Source organism: Magallana gigas, chromosome 5 (genome assembly GCF_963853765.1).
Source record: "Magallana gigas chromosome 5, xbMagGiga1.1, whole genome shotgun sequence".
Classification (NCBI taxonomy): domain Eukaryota; kingdom Metazoa; phylum Mollusca; class Bivalvia; order Ostreida; family Ostreidae; genus Magallana; species Magallana gigas.
Window position 1 is genome coordinate 14477487 of NC_088857.1, and position 21717 is coordinate 14499203.

At 33.2% G+C, this 21717-nt stretch overlaps 1 protein-coding gene across 1 annotated transcript; it reads right to left on the reverse strand.

Annotated features, from left to right (window-relative positions):
- Positions 1–1089: 1089 nt before the first annotated feature.
- Positions 1090–16570, reverse strand: LOC105346115 (uncharacterized protein KIAA2013 homolog). Its single transcript, XM_066083898.1, has 15 exons — positions 16359–16570; positions 16075–16175; positions 15282–15395; positions 14729–14857; positions 14482–14540; positions 14035–14136; positions 13630–13703; positions 8506–8643; positions 8017–8116; positions 6708–6776; positions 6144–6343; positions 5489–5601; positions 4843–5107; positions 4598–4722; positions 1090–3828 (listed from the first exon to the last, which is right to left on the reverse strand). The coding sequence occupies exons 1-15, from the start codon at positions 16484–16486 to the stop codon at positions 3632–3634; spliced, it is 1914 nt and encodes a 637-aa protein (XP_065939970.1). The 5' UTR covers positions 16487–16570; the 3' UTR covers positions 1090–3631.
- Positions 16571–21717: the final 5147 nt, after the last annotated feature.

Genomic DNA, 21717 nt, shown 5'->3' on the forward strand with positions numbered 1-21717 from the left:
CGTCATGCGAGACTATCGATAGTAGCTTATATGTCCCTGGTTGTAAAAAAAAAAGCATATAAAGAACATGTATCGTATCATAGAAAGTAAACTGAAAATAAAACTTCAAGATAATAACGTAAAAAACCGTCCATAACTCATACTGCTCGGACAACATCTGTGAATTTTTTTCAATCATTATGAGAACCTAAGAGTTTACTGTGTACGGCCTTAAATCAAGTCTATAAGCTTTTTATAAATACAGAAGCCAAAACTGGCCCTATAGGTCAATTAATTTTTTATGTAAAAGTCATCCTTTGTGGAAAAAAAATAAGAAGAAGAAAGAAGAAACGGTACTAAAACAATAAAATCTTCCGTTGGATCTTCCGTTGGAAACGGAAGACCTTAATAATCAAATATACCTTTGAGTCATTCAATTTTTTATGCTAGCTTTTTACTCCTTTTCACGTGTCACTAAATCGGTACCCGTAATGTAACCTAGAGCATTAAATAATGTGTCACGGTTGCTCAGCATTGAATTACTAAGTACATGTACTGTACTTACTCAAGAAATAGTGGAAATAAGAGAGAGAACGTGATTAATAAGGCCAAGGTTCCCGACATTGTGACTGAGAATCAGTGAAATTACTGAGGAGGTGTTAAGTGCCCATGTGTCTATCCTTAAATCTGAGAGAGAGAGAGAGAGAGAGAGAGAGAGAGAGAGAGAGAGAGAGAGAGAGAGAGGAGACATTTCCTTTCAAGTTTTATCCAGTTTTTAATTAATTTAAAATTGTTTACAGTCATTACATATACATAGAAAAATAAATAAAATCAATGAATGCATCTTGTGGCTATATATATTAACAACTTCACAGTATGCATTAACTGACTGGCTACATGTATATACAATTGACAATTCAATCACTTCACAATATTTACAATTTATGTATAACAAGTGCATGTACACTATCAGAATACAAACTTCTCACTTGGAATTACATGTCAAATACAGCAAATATATACCTAACAGTGTGGGATAAACAAACTACTCCTAAAGCACTTGAATGAAGATTTCTTACATCCACAGCAAATAATTATAAAGAAAAAAAATTTATAATAAAATAAAAAAAAATTGAAATTAAAAATTCAATTCTACTTTATGGTTTTGAGGACATATTTAAAAGCCAACAAAGGGAACCCTCGTTAGTCTTGGATAATTCAGTCAGGATATGCATGACAGATTTTAGTTTTCTGATCATGTTTGTTTGGGAATGACTCCACACATGAATAATTGTGTCCCAATATTGGCTGGATAAATGATTTAGCTGTTTTGGTTTGTCATCAGAATGTCATTTTTTGACCTATTTGTCCTTATTTGACATAACAGTTTACATACTCGTATAATGTTGTAACATGACTCCATAGAGTGTAATACATACATACACTGATTATAAAACATAAAAATTATTATGCTTTTATATGAATTTGGATTTTACAATTATCAATTATTTATTTTATCTCCAAGAAAACATATCAAACCACTGATACATATAAATGTATTCAGTAGTATTTGATTTTAAAAAAAAAAACATCATTTGAAGCAAAATTGAATACATGTAAACACATTGCAATACACCCCTGCTTGATTTATATTTGACATTCCCCTTGTTAATAATCTACTTTAAATATATGCGAGGATAATATCATTGCAGATGTTAATGGTAGATTAAAAATACTATAACTATAGGCTAGCACTAATTTGATTGAACAAAAATAATAATCTTAAAATGTTACACGTACCTGTAAATGCACTGACAGACCAACAGCCGCAAGTATATATGGACTAGAAAAGGTACTGTGAACAAACTATTATTCGCAATGACTTTATTTTACGATTAACCTGATATGAACTGAATTGCAGTGACAAATTTTTGCGACCAAGCCTTATCCACACCTGGGTTTTTTTTATTACAAAAATATGGGAAATACTGGTCCGAAACAAGAAATATTGCGACAGTGAGGCTCTTGTGAACCTCGTGAAAATTTCTCACATGCGATTAAAACTTGGTTTACAGTATATACAGTATATACATGTATAGGGAACATATACCTAGATTTATTGCTTCATTATTGTTTTCTTTTTCTAAACATTGTCCTTTTCAAAGTAAGAGATGATATGTAACTTTAATGTTACACATTCATCTTTATGTGTCAATATGATGTCAAATTCAACAATGTAACATCTAATCATTCATTAGCACTGGACACGACAGTTTAAAATCTCCAAAAAACAATGCAATGGAAACAAATGGAGCAAGAGTACTTATGATTTCTCATAAGATTTTGCAGCACCTGTAACTGCAGATACTGCAAGATTCAAGACATTAGACATGCACTCTGTTAAGTTTAATACATGGACAATATGTACATGTAGATTGGTACTATAAATATACAAAATATCATCAATACTCAAAGTAATTTCTTGATTCACTCATGTGCAAGCATTTCCATACACATACACACACTTGTACCTAACAGAAAGCAACATGTACGTCAAGTTCAAAATGTTACCCGAAAGAAGCAAAAAATACATTGAACACAGAAAAACAAAACCAGACTGGAATGGTATGATTAAGTTTGGACCAAACTGTCCACAGTGATTGTCTACTCTCTTCCATTTGTAGTCTCATTGTAAGCATGATGGAAAGACACAGAGGGCAACGATAGAATATATATTAGACCACATTCCAGGGCTATAATAATAGGTCAAACTTTATGTCAACTAACTGTTTGAAATAAGAAAAATCACATTCTTTATTTACCTATATGTACTTACATATGCATAAGTATTTGTAGTTTGAAAAATAAAAAAATCACCTTTGCTCATGACTAAAGGCAAACTGAAATATTGTAGATAATATATCATATATTTTGTCAGGGTAAAATAAAAGTACATGTATTTAATTTTCAAAAAGAGATACTTTTGGTTCAATTCTTGTCTTTAAGTTTTATCTCCAAATGATCTACTCAAGATTTATAACTGATGGCTGATCCCAAAATCAAATATTAACCAATTTTTAAATGTGGTGTTTCATCCCGCAAAGCAAGAGATAAAACTTTGGTGTCCGATACCACATCTAATGTAGGAGCACATTTAAACAGTTGTCAAATGCATGTGATAAACTTATGATCCCACAACTATGCATCAAACTGCATTACTTTCATGCCATGTGTAAAACAATCATTCACAAAAACTTTGATACCACTCTTTACCTTTGGAGCCTACATGATCCTTTAATCACACACCATTCTTAACCTACATGTATAACTCTGATGTGTAATTCAACAATTGAAATGCAATCAAACACTGAACATGAGAATCAAACACTGAGTAAATGGCACCTGATCCCACAATCCAACACTAACAATGAAGCCCAATCCCACAAACAAGTACCAAACAAGAAGCTACAGTTATAACATATCCCACACTTAAATGGGATCAAACACAGAATACTGTCAATGGCACCTGATCCCCCATCGCAACTTTACAATATACTCTGTAGCCCCAATACCACAATCTAACATCAATCAAGAGCAATAACTCTGGCACCTGATGGAATGGATCTTACAGTCATTCTTCCCCCCACCCCATTCACAGGTTGTAGCCTTTCCTGCGTCCGGCCGTGAACCTTTCCTGTCCCTGACAATACTCGTTCACAATCAACTTGACCAGGAACAGGTGGAAAATGATCACTAAAAACGCTAATGAGATCCAGAATATCAGAGGCAAGCCTCCAAAATGGTGGCCATGTTTGTGCAAGGCAATCACATGGTGTTCATGTGGGGGAGCTAAAAGGGAAAAAAAGAAGCATCATTGGTATGACATTAGTTTTTTCAAAGAATGATCAATACATGTACATGTTTTTTCATTTTGATACTGATAAACTGATACCTTGATAAAACAACTGTGTATTTCTTTAAAAGAATAAGACCTCTTTAATATGCTAACCAATTTCTATTTTACAATACTGTTCATAGAAATAAGACATGTTTTTATTTTGGGTGCTACAGAAAGAAACTATATATCGCTCAGATGTGCATTTTAATTTTACATGTATTATACAGGCATATTCATGACAAGGGCAGTAACTCCTCTGAAATGTTAAATACTCTACTGCAAAATCTAGAGAATCTAAACTATATATGTACATGTGTTTCAAGGCCATTCATCTAATGAAAAATACATACTGTACGATTAATTATTTAAAATAATTACGGTATAAGGTAAGAAGTCAAATTCTTAGAACTTGAGAGAGCAAATAACATGGAAGTGTGAATTACAAGAAATTTGGTGAGCCATTGATGCCTTCATTGCCAACATTGGAGGTGTGTTCAGCAGAGTAGGTGTATTTCAGCACTTGCAAATATTTATGTAACACACTAACAGGTACATTGGAAGTTTTTTCAACTGCTTGTTAGCACTTGCTTTGCTAAACAGGCCTCAGAAGAATGTAAAATTGTGGACCTCAAGTAGATTCTAAGCCACTCTCACTTGCCATAACATGGTAGAACTGTCGATGGAGTTACTTAAATGTATCAGTGCAGCAATTGTACCTACCCTCTTTAACAGACTGCAGATGAAGGACATGCTTGAGGTCCTCCATGTGAAACTTATCGGCTGTTATGTACAAAATGGCCGTCAGTGGTTCCGTAAGCTTCACTGGAAACTGCTGAACTTTCCGTCTGCAAATTTAAACAACATATTCACTACCAAATATGCAGATAACTATCAATAAATCATTTAAATCCACCACATTTAAATTTTTCAAAAATTAATTTTTAAAATGTGACATTGAAACCTACGATAATTGCATAGGTGAATCAATACATCCCGCATCACAGGCATAATATGGCCGATCGTTACGATCCAGAGCAACATAAATATTTGCTTTATTGTCATCTCCGACTATCACAGATATGTTAAGATGTGTGTTATTGCCGTAATTAATACGGTGGAAAAACAAGTCCCTATGGAGATCCTTTGGCTCCATCTTGAATTCCAAATGGCTGTCGCCGAATCGGAATGATCCCATGCTTAACAGCATGGCCTGGAGAACTCCCTCTGCTCCTAACACAAGTATAAATACAAATACCAATTATAGCTTGATAATGATGCAAATCTGTTCTTACCCTGAAAAAAAGTTTAAATTAATAACCTTATTAGTCCTACTATAAATAATTTATAAAAAATATTTCCCCTCCAAGAACCTTTTCAAACTGAAAATAAGGAATTATCTCAAACATGACTTAAAATTACATTAAATGAACAGTCGTCCAACAATATCACTGTATAAACCAATTTGACCGCAAAATGTAGAAAAAAAACTGTTGCACACTAGGCCTAGTAAGGTTGTGCTTTTATTGAATAATTAAAGGTACAATTTACATCTATAAAGTTTTTGCCCAAAAATGAGAATCTGAGGCGTACTGTATATGACACTTGTCTGACCTGATCGGACCATGAAGTCACAGCCCATCTTCTCTAGTGTGATCATCCACGTCGTGGACACTCTAGCGATGTCCTCCTCATCCGAGACATCCGCCCACAAAGTGTTAGCAAGCCTACAATTATCAAACAAATGTCTTATGCTGGTGATACAGCTTAACATGCATATGTGTTCTGTTCTTATATAAAACCAGGATCAACTGTTACATGCAACATACACATGAAGTCAATTTAGATAGATAAATACAATAAACAGGTTAACTTACTTTTGTAAATTTCATACATGAAGAAGTTTGAAAATATTTCAATATAAAATGACAGTGTACAAAAAATTTTGAACTTTGTACTAATTTTACAAAATCTTGAATATTGTTTATATGTATACATATATCTGAATTTGGTAAAGTGTTAACAATGCAATTTAAAACATCGTTGTAAAATAGATGTACTGTTAAATAATAACTTTCATTCCAAGCATTAACTCTGCAATTCAGAGAACATTATTGATGAAAATATTTCTCGATACATATGTAGTCTTGATTCCAAAAATAAGTATACTGCATCATCAGCAAGCACACCAGTTCAATGCTTGTAAATTATGAACTAAAGTTATTGCATATAAAACTTGGGTAACTGTATATTGCGAGGGGTCACTTACAGCGTGGAATGTCCATTGTAGCACCTGTCGGGATAATGAAGAACTTGCTTAATTTTGGTGCGTTCCGTGGGGGAGAACCCTATATCATGGAGAGGGGCCGCCACATTACTCAGTACGTAATAGATGGTGGTGTTGATTTTGTCTGCGTTCAGCGCTCCCTGGGCTTTGGAGTGGCTAATCCCGAAACCACTCTCCCAAAGCTGGAAAAATTTTAAAGAGGAAAGATTAACTACAACAGTTTTATTACAATATATATCACTTGTCTACAGATAACAAATTGGTTAAGGAAAATTTACTAAATGTAAAAAAAAACACAATTCAATGTAGATGAGAACTTTAAATCCATGCCTTTCTCAGAAGCTTGATTAATAATATTGCCTAAATATTTCACCAAGTTCTCCCATAGAAATCATATGAATGACCATCCCAACTTACATGTGTAACGAGTCCACATAATTTTTGAGAGGCAGAATTCTATAAGATACTGGTATAGTACTGCAGTATTCAAGCTAAGTCTCAATGACCATACGATGAATTTGATAATGCCCTTTTGTGATAACCTACCTTATTCCAAACCTTTACATGCTCAGCTTGCAATGATGTTGTTCCTATATTCAACACATCTTTAAGCTCCTAAAAAATAGTTAAATATAATTTACTATTTAACAACACCTAAGACTTAAAAGATTGTAGACTTGCTATTTGTTCATTGTACCGTAACTTACTATGTAATGTTATTGTACCAATAGAGTGAAAAAAGTCTTTCCCCTTCTCATATATATTCTAAAGTCTTAATTGACGCTAAGAGCATCAACACTTTTAAAATCAGCTCAACTACTAGTTGTTACATGTAAACTCAGCTCAACTACTAGCTGTTACATGTAAACTCAGCTCAACTTCTAGCTGATACTTATAAACTAAGCTCAACTTCCAGCTGATACATGTAAACTCAGCTCAATTACCGTACTAGCTGGTACATGTAAACTCAGCCCAACTTCTAGCTGATACATGTAAACTCAGCTCAATTACTAGCTGTTATATGTAAACACAGCTCAACTACTAGCTGTTACATGTAAACTCAGCTCAACTACTAGCTGATAAATATAAACTAAGCTCTACTTCCAGCTGGTACATGTAAACTCAGCTCAACTACTAGCTGATACATATAAACTAAGCTCAACTTCTAGCTGTTACATGTAAACTCAGCTCAACTACTAGCTGATACATATAAACTAAGCTCAACTTCCAGCTGGTACATGTAAACTCAGCTCAATTACTAGCTGTTACATGTAAACTCCTCGGCTCAACTACTAGCTGTTACATGTAAACTCAGCTCAACTACTAGCTGATACATATAAACTTAGCTCAACTTCCAGCTGGTACATGTAAACTCAGCTCAATCACTAGCTGTTACATGTAAACTCAGCTCCACTACTAGCTGTTACATGTAAACTCAGTTCAACTTCTAGCTGATACATATAAACTAAGCTCAACTTCCAGCTGGTACATATAAACTCAGCTCAATCACTAGCTGTTACATGTAAACTCAGCTCAACTACTAGCTGTTACATGTAAACTCAGTTCAACTTCTAGCTGATACATATAAACTTAGCTCAACTTCCAGCTGGTACATGTAAACTCAGCTCAATTACTAGCTGTTACATGTAAACTCAGCTCAACTACTAGCTGATACATATAAACTAAGCTCAACTTCCAGCTGGTACATGTAAACTCAGCTAAATTTCTGGCTGGCACAAGTTTTCAGTGGACAGTATTACTGCAAGTAGTTCTCTTAAAACTGCTGATCTAAGAATACATTTAATACAGTGTACCTGAAATGATTTGGGAATCAGCAAACATTCTGTATACTAACCCTGAGCACACCAGCTGACATAATGGAGGTCTGTACCTCTGTCTTTTTCTCGTATGGTTTCGTGTAATTCACAACAGTTAAAACTTGGTATTGTTTGGTCCTGCAAAAAATATACAACAATTCCTGAATCTAATTAATCCTCTTTCATTTCATTATTACTATCAATACATTGTACATTCACAAGAAGGTTTTTAGTTTTTCTCCATGGATACTGATGAAATTAAAACACCAAGAGATGACTTCATTTCTAATTCCTTTTTTATCATTGATTGAGAGGGAAAGGTGGCTTCTATAACAGATGTAAAGATAAACATGAAGATGGGGAGATGTCACATGCTGACTTTAATAATGGAGCTGTGCAATAATCTCTAAAGTCTGTCCTTCACCAGTATATGGTACGCTCTATTGTTATGCTCATCTTTAAATTGTTTTTATTATACAACCACACCTCCTCCCCCCTCCAGACTTGACCATACAAAAAGAACTTACTCTTTTGACTTGATGGTGAATGTATTTTTGGGCACTTTGACAGAGGCCACCACAGCATACACGTGATATTTGTTGTCTGGGAGGTCGACCTCCCCCTCCGACACCTCCATGCTGACCGACTGTCCCCCCACGGTCTCCCTAAAAAATAAAGTCAGGGTATTAGTACAGGAATGGCTGGAGAAGTCTGACATTTAAAAATTCAGGAATAATTGAAGAAAAGAAAAAAATGATAATTGAAAGCAGTAGCTAGTATTCTTTAAAACACCAATTTTTTTTTTTAATATTTTTTTTTCACTGTATGTACTCTCAATTTGTAGAGAATTAAGTTTACAGATACTCTCCTAAAAGCAAACTCTATTTCATTATTTTTTTTATAAGAAGCAATACAATTATTTCTTTTAACAACAAAATGCTTTCTTTGGTGATTCATGTGGGATATGAAGGTAGTGATGTTGCAGAAAAATTTGCAGGATTTGTAAAAATTTTCTGAAATGACTCATTCATGTGGGTTAATTATGAAAGTAGCTGTCATTGCCAATGACCGCTACCTTCATTACCCACATAAATAATCAAAGTAAGTATTTGATTTTTTATATTTACATCTTTCTTAGAACAAAAAAAAATGAATTGATTGAAAAGGGTAAGTAAAAGTAACTAGTATATTATTGTTAATATACATCAGTTTATTAGATAGATAGCCAATTATTCTTACTGGTATATGGGAATTTGAGTCAGACATCATCATGATTATAACATGGCGCACGCAGTCCATGATTATTATTTTTATTTATACGTGTATTAGGTTGCAAAAGGTTCAGACGATTGATAAAATGGTTAGAACTGGATCGCATAGATTTCAGTCTTATCAGTTTCTACAGATCTACAATTTTTGCAAAAAATAGAGGGATCGACTCATACTTAGCAGATGTTATTACATGTATATGTCAATAACAAGTTAATTAAGAAACATTGATTCATGAATTGGTCATGAAAATTATTCCAAATTTTCATTTTTTAAATTTCAAAAGATTTCTTGTGTTTGGAATTATAATTATTAAGATGGATAAAGAATGATCTAGAGATTTGTGATTTATAAGTTTGTGACATAATTGGTGGTTTTTTTTTAACCATTTTGATCTTTAAGGATGACGTTTACTCAGAACGAAAAAAAATTCCACTGATGATAATGAAAAACCAACTATTGTGTGTTATAGACCTTACATGGTAGTGTTATTCTTCACTTTCAAAAAAGTAGGTCAATGACCTACTTTTTGAGTTAATGACCATTGAATATTTTTTGAAAATTTAAGACAAATCAATAAAAATTTTACACTACGATTGAGATTTTCTTAATTGTGAAAATAATACAAATTGCTGAACTTTTTAACAAATGAAATACAGTTTATGAATGGTAGTGACATTAAATGGATACAAAGCATTAAGTTTTCATTCACAATTTTTATAGATATTCTAGTCCGAATTTCCTCTATCAGTTTTCAACTTACTACCCATTTTTAATTCAATATTTAAACATAGGTAATCACAGATTACAAAGCTCACCAAGACGAGACATCTCCTTTATGAGACTTCACCTTTATGAGACCACCTTTATCATATTAAATGAAAATCATACTTTATGATCTTGGATATTCATGGATTCTGTTTTGATACAATATTGTATATCATCTGTTAAAAAATTGTATGATAATCATATGTTTATATGTTAATCAATACAATAATATAAAATTAAATATTGCATACTATCATATTTACAACATATATCATATGATACAATAAAATACCATAATAAACAATGATGAGAAATGATATTGTAACGTATGATATGACATTGTATTGTGTTATACATTATTGTATTTGATCACATAATACAATATCATTATATATAAAACAATATAGTATTATATTACAATATCATATTACATAATACATCATAACAGTGAAACATGATATTATATTGTATAATATAGTATGATATTGTATGATACTGTATCATTTTTGAAACATAATATGATATTGTATCATATGATACAATATAATTTGATACAAAATTGTATCATATCAAATGATACAATATTATGTGATAAAGTAAAATATATAATACAACATTATATAATACATATTGTATCATATGATACAATAATATATTTTACAATATCATACAATACAATTTCATGTGATGTGATAATATATCATATTATAAACCAATGTCATATTATACAATATCGTATGATACGATATTATATAATATTACAGTATCATATTATACAATTTCATGTGATATAATTCTATATCATAGAAAGTAATATCATATAATACAATATCGTATGATACAATATTATAGAATATACAATATTGTATCAAAGGATACAGTATTATATTTTGCAATATCTTATGTTATAGTATCATGTGATAAAATAATAAATTAATAATACAATATAATATTATACAATATTGTATCATAATATACAATACGATACATAACGATATCATGTTACATTATCATAACATAAAATATCAAAAAAATTGATAAAATATTATATCGTATCATATAACTTTTTATAATATTACATATGATATTATATCGTATCATATTAAACAATATTGTTTCATACTATACAATACTATATCATAGGAATCATGTTATATCATTTATCAACAAACACATCTATCTATCGAGCAGGTTTGAGTGAGGTAGGAGATTTCTTTAGCATCCTTGATAATGGAGATCAGGCTCTGCATCTGAAGCAACCTCTCGTTTCATTTATAATATAGTTAAATCAACTATGCAAGCTATCATCTATAAAACATGTGACCTGTTCCAAAAAAACTAAACCTCATCCAGCATCCGAAACCTATGGCTCAGATTCAACATTCAAGCCTGTCAGGTGCATTAGTATACATAAGACGCATCTCCATGCAAGTTTGGTGAAGTTCAGACCAGTAATAACTAAGATATCATCATCAGAGGGCACTAGCAATTCAAACCTTAACCTGCTCCAGCATCCGCAACCTATGGCTCAGATTCAACATCAATGCCTGTCAGGTGCATCTGTATCATAAGACACACCATCCATTCAAGTTTGGTGAAGTTAGGACCTGTAATAACTTAGATATATTTTTTAGCATCCTTGATAATGGAGATCAAGCTCTGCATCTGAAGCTTCCTCTGTGATTCATTCATATTACAGTTTAATCAACTATGCAAGTTTGAAATAGTACTATTAATATCTATTAAACATGTGACCTGTTCCAAAAAACTTAACCATATCCAGCATCTGAAACCTATGGCTCAGACTCAGCATTCAAGCCCGTCAGGTGCATCAGTATCATAAGACGCACCATCCATGGAAGTCTGGTGTAGTTAGGACAAGTAATAACTAAGATATAATCATCAGAGGGCTCCTGTTTCAAAAACTTTAACCAGCTCTAAAAACCTTAACCTCCTCCAGCATCCGAAACCTATGGCTCAGATTCAGCATTCAAGCCTGTCTGGTGCATCAGTATCATAAGACGCACCATCCATGGAAGTCTGGTGAAGTTAGGACAAGTAGTAACTAAGATATAATCATCAGAGGGCACCTGCAACAAAAACTTTAACCAGCTCTAAAAACCTTAACCTCCTTCAGCATCTGTAACCTATAGCTCAGATTCAGCATCAAAGCCTGCCTGGTGCATCAGTATCATAAGACACACCATCAATGCAAGTTTGGTGAAGTACGGACCAGCAGTAACTTAGATATTGCTATCAAAGGGCACCTGCAACAAAAACTTTAACCTGCTCCAAAAATCTTAACCTCCTCCAGCATCCGAAACCTATAGCTCAGATTCAGCACTCAAGCCTGTCTGGTGCATCAGTATCATAAGACACACCATCCATGCAAGTTTGGTGAAGTAGGGACCTGCAGTAACTTAGATATTGCTATCAAAGGGCACCTGCAACAAAAACTTTAACCTGGTCCAACAACCTTAACCTCTTCCAGCATCTGAAATTTAGGACTCAGATTCAGTATCCAAGTCTTTCAAGTCCATAAGTAGGTCCAGATGCATCATCCATGCAAGTTTGGTGAAGATAGGACAAGTAATAGCTTAGATACAGGACCTGCAACAAAAACTTTAACCAGGTCCGGACGCCGACGCCGACGCCGACACCGACGCCGACGCCGAGGGTATAGCATAAGCTCCCCCTGACTTCGTCTCGGTGAGCTAAAAAAACTGAATGATGATAATGCTAAAACATTTACAGTATTAAACTAAATATATTGACCTTTCTCTGCTGGCATAAAATTTATATGGGGTCAATGATCAAAATTTTGAGATATGGTGTCTTTTATCATTTTTAAGCATTTTTCTATATTTTTGTAGTGTGTGCCATACGATTATCTAACCGAAAAAGCAAGATAAAACCAACAGAAAATATGCAAAATTATGTTGACTAACAAATAAAATCATAACTTTAAATATTACAGTACTACCAAAAATATTTAAGTGGAAAACAAAAATCTGAAAAATTTAGGCGGAATTTCCTCTGCTTTGCTAAAAGTCAAACTTTGTCAGAGCCTAATTCCATAATTTAGTAAACATATCAATTGTTATGTCAGTAATAATTCATTTCATAAATACTTTTTGTATTTAAAACAAATTTTACTCATGAAATTGAACTTTTTAACAATCCGGATTTGAGAACTCAAACCCTGAGTAAACAACATGCGCGGATCTAGAGGGGGGGTTGGGGGGGTTGGGGGGGTCCCGACCCCCCCTGGAAAATGAAAATTTATTAAATTTACATAGTAAAATTATCGCGAAAATATGCCTCGGACCCCCCCTGGCAAACACAATTATCCTTCGGACCCCCCCTGGAAAAATTTTCTGGATCCGCGCATGTACAACATCCTTAAAAGAAATTTTATGCCAAAACAAACATTGAATCAAAGAGTGCTCATATATTTTTAATACAATTTACTCTGTTCCATATTGATCATTGTCTCTCAGTCTAATTTCACCTAAATTATTGGTCAGGACATTATCTAAAATATCAACACATTATGTGAATAAAGCCAATTTGCTTTCATATATCATACAATTTGGTTTTGATATTATATTTACGTTTTTGTAGATGTCCGAGAGTCTTTCCAGTTGAACTGGCCAACCTGTTCAAACTCAATGAACAGTGGCCTTTTCTGTAAGTAAAAAAAAAAGATCAAAGTATTTATGAGTTTTCAGAATGTACGTAAATCAGAAGATTCTATATAGGAATGAATTCAGTTGCTACTGAATTCATCAACATCAGCAAAAAATGTTTATACTATCTTTTTATCTAGCCAATAAAAAAGCATGTTTCAGACAAATATTGGATTACATTGAGATAGGTACTTACATGTATAAGAAAATAATGACAGTTATACATGGTGGTGTTCAATCACAACTTATTATGAATAATGTTATATGAATACCTGAATAAAAGAAAATAAAAAATTATACAGTTTAACATAGTATCCTCCACATACTTACACTGGGATTAGAGATCCTGATGTCCTGGACCAGAACAGAGGGGCGCGCCCTGTGGGCGTAAACCCTACTCTCCACATAGTTACACTTGCTTCTCCATCCTCCCTGTGTAAAGTATCACACCATTATAACCATATTACATAAACACCTAGCTTGTCATTGAATAATGTTATCTACTATATAATTAATGATGCAAACTGTACTCAATTTTATGTACCAATTTCAATCAATATCATCTAGGAACATCTGAATCACAATTAACATGAAAACTAGGCATTACTTTCACTAAAATTTACAAAAGGTAGGATTAGGCAATTTGGTTATGTCTGAAATAATGACATTGCATGGGTTGACATATCAAATTGTGGTAATAATTGATGAATTTATCCCTTTTTCATTCTTTGAACAGCAGAATCTTATGAATAATGATATCTTTGCTGTACTACTCACAGTTTGAACTGTCTGGAGCTTGTAGGCAATACCCTCTCTTATATTCAATAAAGTTGCCTCTGAAATTAGACACATACTATAGAACAAACTCTTTTGAATAAGAAATGTAGTTGTAATAGAAAGGAGAAAGCTATAGAGGGATAAAGAAAAAAACCTTTTACCAATCTAATTTAATTGAATTGAACAGATAATGAGTTAGAAAGACCAATACAAAACAATGACAGCTAGAAAGGGATATAGAGACAACCTTTTGCCTTGGCATTGATGATCTTTGTAGACACCACCGGGTAGTATTTTACAGATAGAGACAGGGCCCTATTAAGTCTAATGAAAAGCCCTGAATCACTGTCCAGTGAAGCTGCTATTTTCCCATTTCCTGTGATGACAAATAAATGATAAGTAAAGATAGTTCTTATCAAGTTTCTCATGTACCAATGCTAGACTTATTAGTGTCAATGTCATATTATACTGAAAAAGCAGAAATATTTGTTGGACAATAAATTTTGTTAAATTTTTGGTTAATATCAACACAACTAAAATCTTAACAAAATATGAAGTTAGACACACATGTAAGTTTTGACAGATTATTTTAAGACAATGAAATTAAATTTCCACAAACTCTTGAAACCCATTCTATATCGCAATCAACATTTTTAACCCACAAATAAATGCATAAATTTATTACATGGTTTTTTTTAGCTCTTCCATTTTATGAATCTCTCAATTAAATTTTATCACCACATAAATATATGGATTTACAATATCCATACAAGAATAAAAATCTGGCGAAGAACACTTACCAACATATGGAGGATATGTTACTTCTTGGTTTTCTTGATTAAGAAAAACGTCATATCTATCAATGGCATCTGAAAATCTCTCCACTTTTTCTTGCAAACAAAATTCAAGATTATCTGAAACAAAAACAATAAAAATTTAATAATCTTTTACACATGTAAGTCAAGTCTTATGAATAATGATATCTTTGCTTAATTTAATAATATCTTTTATTCTGTCTTCTTGACACCAGAGACATAAATAACAGAGATCGGCAACTCCGCCATTGCCGTGTTTTGTTGTTGAAAAATGGTACAGGACCAACTTTACTTTGAGAACTACATTTTAATGAACAGAGATAATGATCTTAAACCAAAAGTACATTGTTTTAATGAAAATTGTGCATAGGTTTTAGACATTTTTGAAACAAAAAATTGAAAAATAAGATTAATATATAGAAAATATAATGGCCAGCTATAAAACATCGGCGAAATCTCGGGCGACGGGTAGCTAACTGCCTCTTAAAACTCCTCTTTTAATATTGTTCATATGCCATAAACTCATGAAAATATAATATTTTGAATGTTTTCGTGATAGGTTTTAGCTGTTTATATTTCGATATAATTGTTTATCAGAAAGATATACTGATTTAAACTGGGAACACTTTACAATAGGGACCGTGGGATTTCGCGAAATTTCGATCAGCTGCCCATCTCTGTTATTTATGTCTCTGTTGACACTTACAAAATTCCATTGTTTTCATTTTATTGTACAACTCTTAACAATATTTTGTAATTTTTTCATAATTGAAATTACCTGGTGCAATAGTGTGTTGTCTCTCAGTGCTAAACCAGGAACTTAAGATGTAGTAGAGAAATATGCACACAACAAGCAGAGCCAACACAAGTTTCCTGGACCTATAAATAGATATACAAAAAATTGACAAAATTTAAGATCATTATTTAAGTTGATCCACTTTAATAATATTTTTGAATAACTTTTAACTATATCAACCTAAATTTAATGTATGTTTCGTCCAATTGGAGTTATCGAATATTTAGAGTAAATTCGGAAAAACCAATGTTTACGTTGTTGTTTACCTGTTCAAGGAATTGACCCTTGTGAACAAGCCTTGAGCCTGAAGTTTCCACCACATCTGTCGACAGTTGAAGAAACAAGGAAGTCTTAAATTAAAAAATCTTCTCAGGAGGATCAAACCATGATGCATAATCTGAGTTTTCAAATAATCGCCACATCACTCATTTCTGTTTCCATATCCTCGAAGCAGTCGGCATACAGTGTTACTTCCCTTTTAATTTAGAGTTTTGAGTAGGCCGAGCGAGGAGGGAAATGCCGATATTTTGGAGAACCTTCAATGTTTCGAATGATTTTTCGGTTTTCTCCCTTTTCCCTACTTGTTTTACTTCTTGTTGCAGGCACGTAGCATCGTTTTTGAAAGTGGGGGGGGGGGGCAGACTCATCCAAAAAAATTTGACAAGCAAAAAAAAAAATATAGCATATAACTTCACTCATTTCCTTATTTTCATATCAATTTTTTTACATCCTCCCAAAAAAGTGGGGGGGGGGGGGGCAACTCCATGATAATTTCATTTTTTATATGTAAATTTTAAAAAATTTGTTGCTGTGAGAAAAAGTGGGGGGGGGGGGGGCAGGCCCCCCCCTGCCCCCCCCCCCCCCCCCCCCCCCCGATGCTACGTGCCTGTGTTGTAAATTGTTGCACATCTATGATGTGATACTATCAATACAACAAATTGATACGATTATTACGTGACCTAAATTGATCCGCACAAAGAAGATGGGTGGATAAGGCGTGTGATTAAACAGGCCCCGAGGTTATAAAACTTTTTTCATACTCGTACTCATACTCATACTCCGTACTCCGAGTATGTGCTCCACTGAGTACGACTTTAAAAACCGAGGTTATAAAAGTTTTGGAGTACGTTCTCCGCTGAGTACTATTTGGAGTATGCTCCAAAAGCCGATCGATGAATTTTTACGTCTCTGAAGAAAGACAGAGAACGGTAATTCATGTAAATAGTCCTGGCATGTAGGCAAACTGTACATGTATTCAGATTAATTATTTATTAACAAAATGTAACACATTATTTACATGTACATATTACCTTCTCAATCTGCAAGCATGGAGATGTGTCTGCATCTATAACTTATGAATTTTTGAGCAACAGAGACGATAAATCCAGTGTAATTGGTAAAATTATCAACAAATTGTGTTTATGTCAAATCTCTCTCTCTCTCTCTCTCTCTCTCTCTCTCTCTCTCTCTCTCTCTCTCTCTCATGAGACTCAGATAGTGATTCATGCATGTGATGATTAAGTATAATTGTGTTGTAAGGAACGATATGAATATAAAAGAAAGAAGTAAGAATTTACACGGATATGAAGAGAGTATTTCAACATAGAATTTAGTTCGATATATCTTAAGTTTTCCTGGCTTTTATACGATTTTGATATTTTACATGCTAGGAAAAGGTCAGAAACGACGCCAATATAAAACTGGAAAGTCACTGCCCCCAAATGGATATCTCTTAAGATATTTAGTGAGCAGTTCCTGTATTAGGGAAAACAGGGAAGAGTTTAATTCAAAAGTAGAAACATATACTTGGGAAAATCACAAAAATACTGAGAAATCCGTTTATTTTTACACTCATATAGTATACACTAAGGAAATTATATGGGTATTCCAATTTAATTGCAACATACTTAGTACTATATTTGCCTTTTAAAATTCTTGTGAGAAAAAAACATCTAATATCTTGAAGGGGTGGGGTGGGGGTGGGTGTTGGAATTGCATCAATGAACATATGCCAAAGGCCAAGGACACACGTAAAGTTTCCTATTTTAAATATTTGGGAATGTGCACGAGAGTTTAAGAAAATTCACTAATTGAAATATTTTTGAAATTTCCAATTTGAGGACCACGTTAAACCGAAACAACGTATTCAAGGAAATTGTGTACTAAAGTTGCTGTACCCCTTTTTGTGGGGTTTTATTTATGGTTCAAGTTTTTCTCACTTAGTCAAGGCTTGAAAATGTGTGTTTAGAATTTATATATACATACTGTGTCATTTTTAATCTTAAGTAACGTCCATTGATATTTTTGAGCAAGCCTTTTCCTATTCATCTTTAAAATTCGAAATACATGTGTTAATTTTGATGCATTTGACATAGATATTTGGTTACTTTAGATAAAAAAGGAATAGCTATATGAATTATCTAAATAGTTACTTGCTAATAAAATTAAACAATTTAAGAGATGAATATTCCCACAGCTAGGCTATATAGAGAAAAATCTCTCACATGAAAATGCGAAGAAGCTATTTTAAGTAGTACATGTGTTTTCAATCGATTGCATAGAATAACAATAATCCCCTTCAAATCTCTCTCTCTCTCTCTCTCTCTCTCTCTCTCTCTCTCTCTCTCTCTCTCTCTCATAAATTCTAGCTTTTATCATGCGGGTTATGATTAATTTAAGTGTTATCTTTTTTTTCTTTTTTTTCTTTTTACATAAACAAGCTTTTAATTAACTTTAAATTACCCGAATTCTCAAGCAGAATATATACGTCGATCATACTTAATGTTTTTCCATAACTGTGTATTTAAGAATAAAATTTGATGTCATAACACCAAATTTTATTTGTAGAAAGATACTAATATAATACTTAAGACTATGGGGTCACCGGGACCCACCATCCTTATATTCGAGCGTTTATAATCAAATGTTAAACCAAACAATGCATTTCACCTTACGTATACTTAGACATGTCTATGCTCTCGATGTTTTAATTCGAAGTAAATAATAAAGATCGTAAGGTAGGTGATGTTCCATGGTAAAATTTCTTTAATATTTGGAAAATAAAAATCAATTACTGGTAGATGGTTCGGAATGGATACCCTACCTTCCCGCAGTAAAATTAAAAAGAAGTTGCGGTCTATATTAGACAAAGAACACATCTAGATCTCTGCAGCTACATGTAGTATATGGTCACCTAGGAAGCCAGATATGTACGTCATAATTTTAAAAATATTGCCAATACAAAACTTAAAAATTCGAAATATTATCTTTATGTTTACATCTAACGCCCTTTAACATGCGTTTTAATTGCTTACTGCTGATTCTTGATTACTTTCTACATTTCCAAGTAAGATTGCTTTTTGTTAACTTTCAAAATAAGTTTTTATTATCGATATTTCGAGATAAAAAGAATTGAACCTTGTTCAAAATTACTCTAAATTTCACAGCGTTTTTGACACTACAGAGGAAAGGCGATTTATAAGCCAATATTTTCCACATGCAGACAGTAACTGTTTTATGAAAATAAAAAAAACCCAACAACAATCGTATAGATAAACCATAGGAAGTAGGATTCGCCGCCCGCCCCCCCCCCTCCCCCCACTCACACACACCAACACCAACTCCTCTTAAAAATATTTAGTTCCAGGGGTAGATCCAGAATGTGAAGTTAGAGGGGACGTAAGTATAAGACAGGGAGTCTGGAGAGGCCGCTTTGTGGCCTCCAGATGGTCCAGGGCAAAGTCCTGTTTTTGACCCAGGGGGCAAAGCCGGCCCCGGAAGCTCCAGGATTCTAGAGATTTTGTAGGGTAAAAAGGAAGTCTTTAAATAGACGTTTGAGATATTTCTTCTCGTGATTACCGGTATACTTAAAGTAATAAAATTATTTACAATTTTTAAAGGTTTGTAGATTTAAGACCTACAGTCATCAAATTCCTCTGTCTTGTAGAAATCCAAGAAACATATCCTTTTATTTTTTTTCTTTCGAATGACTGTAAATTAATCAGTTTAAAAACCAAGTTCAATGGGACAATGTAAATTAATGAAGTTTTAATAAAAGATACATGTAACTACATATACCAGCTTATATTATAATAACAATGGAAGAGTCGTTAAAACACTAGTTAGTATAACCAATTACTTAAAGGTGGGTATATGGGTGACTGGTCATATTTGAACACGAGGACAGCGTAACCAAAATGTTTTTTCCTGGGTTTCTTTAGTTACACCATTGAACACACGCGTTTTCTTCATATTGCACCATTGAAACAGTCTAATGTAGAGAAATCCCCCAAGTTAAAAAAAAAAGATAATTAAGACTCGCAAGTTGTACATTTTCTTTGCCAGAAGGAGTATGATTTAACTTTATTTGGACAATTTTTTTAGGGCTGTGGGGGGGGGGGGGGACGCCGGGTGCGACCTCCTTTACTCCGCCACTGATTTACCGCTTATTCTATAAAATGTTTCCCTTTCCAAGTTTTGTGGCATGCAACTTAAATGATAATTGATTAATAAGTAAGTAATAGAAAGCGTTAGACTTTTATGCATCCCCCATCCTTTGTAATGTTTAGAACTAAACTACATTTTCACTATAATCAAAAAATGGACCCAGCAAGTACATCTGATTGAAATTGATTAATAACGATACATGTACATTGATTTCTTTGTTTTAAATGATGGGGTGTATGGGTCGTATTTGACAAAAAACAGAATTCTTAAAAAGTCGAGCTATTCAACGGTAGTATTTTGTACGTAGTTATACATGTATATGTACATTAATTAATGAAGCAAACTATCTAAAGGTTATTTTGATAATCTTGGTTGCAGTTCGCCCTTACTCTTAAATTCACCTCCTTTATATCTAGATATGTCATTAATAAAATGGTAAAAACTTTCCATTTTAATTCATATACATGTAAATATGATTAAATTAGAGCGTATAATACAGCAATGTTACAGTATGAACAATATTATATGTTTGCACTGCATTTTATTTAGATTAAATGTCTTGAGTACGACTTTGAGAAAGCTTCAAAGCTTACTCAGAAAATCGCATTTTTGTACTCAGCCGGAGTACGAGTAGGAGTATGAAAAAGTTTTATAACCTCGATATCTTGAGTAGGAGTACGATTTGGAGCACGGAGTACGATTTGGAGTACGAGATCGTACTCAAAAAAGTTTTATAACCTCGGGGCCAGGTCTAGGCAACCTCCGTTTTTGGAGGATAGCTCAATTTCAAGATGGCTGCCAATTTTTACCATATATGGAAAGTTGCTTTGAATTGTGGGTGAAATTATCCTCCATTTTTGGAGGATAGCATGGGTATATTTCATTGGCTTCGTGCATATCTTTAATGGGAAAATTATTCTATGTATAGTATTTTCAAAATATGCTTTGAAAGTATGTACTTCCTGTGCTCAGTTTTACAAATGACATAGACTATTTACAACTTTTTCATTTAATAAAAATCACAAAATGGTGATGTTCATTCCTGATTCAAACATAATTGAATTAATTCACGTTTAGAGACACATAATGGATATCTTGATCTACTATATTGTACATGTACACAGGAAATGTTTACATACCTTAGGAGCTTTGTAACTCTTATTCTTATTAATACACAGG

What these genes read in the sequence shown, in the direction of transcription:
- LOC105346115 (XM_066083898.1), bottom strand. Translation starts at nt 16,486, where the DNA reads ATGCATCATGGTTTGATCCTCCTGAGAAGATTTTTTAATTTAAGACTT. An exon ending in ACAACACACTATTGCACCAG is followed by an intron (nt 15,396 to 16,074) that starts GTAATTTCAATT and finishes TTTTTGTTTCAG; the next exon opens with ATAATCTTGAATTTTGTTTG. An exon ending in ATGTAAAGGTTTGGAATAAG is followed by an intron (nt 6,344 to 6,707) that starts GTAGGTTATCAC and finishes AAATTTTTCCAG; the next exon opens with CTTTGGGAGAGTGGTTTCGG.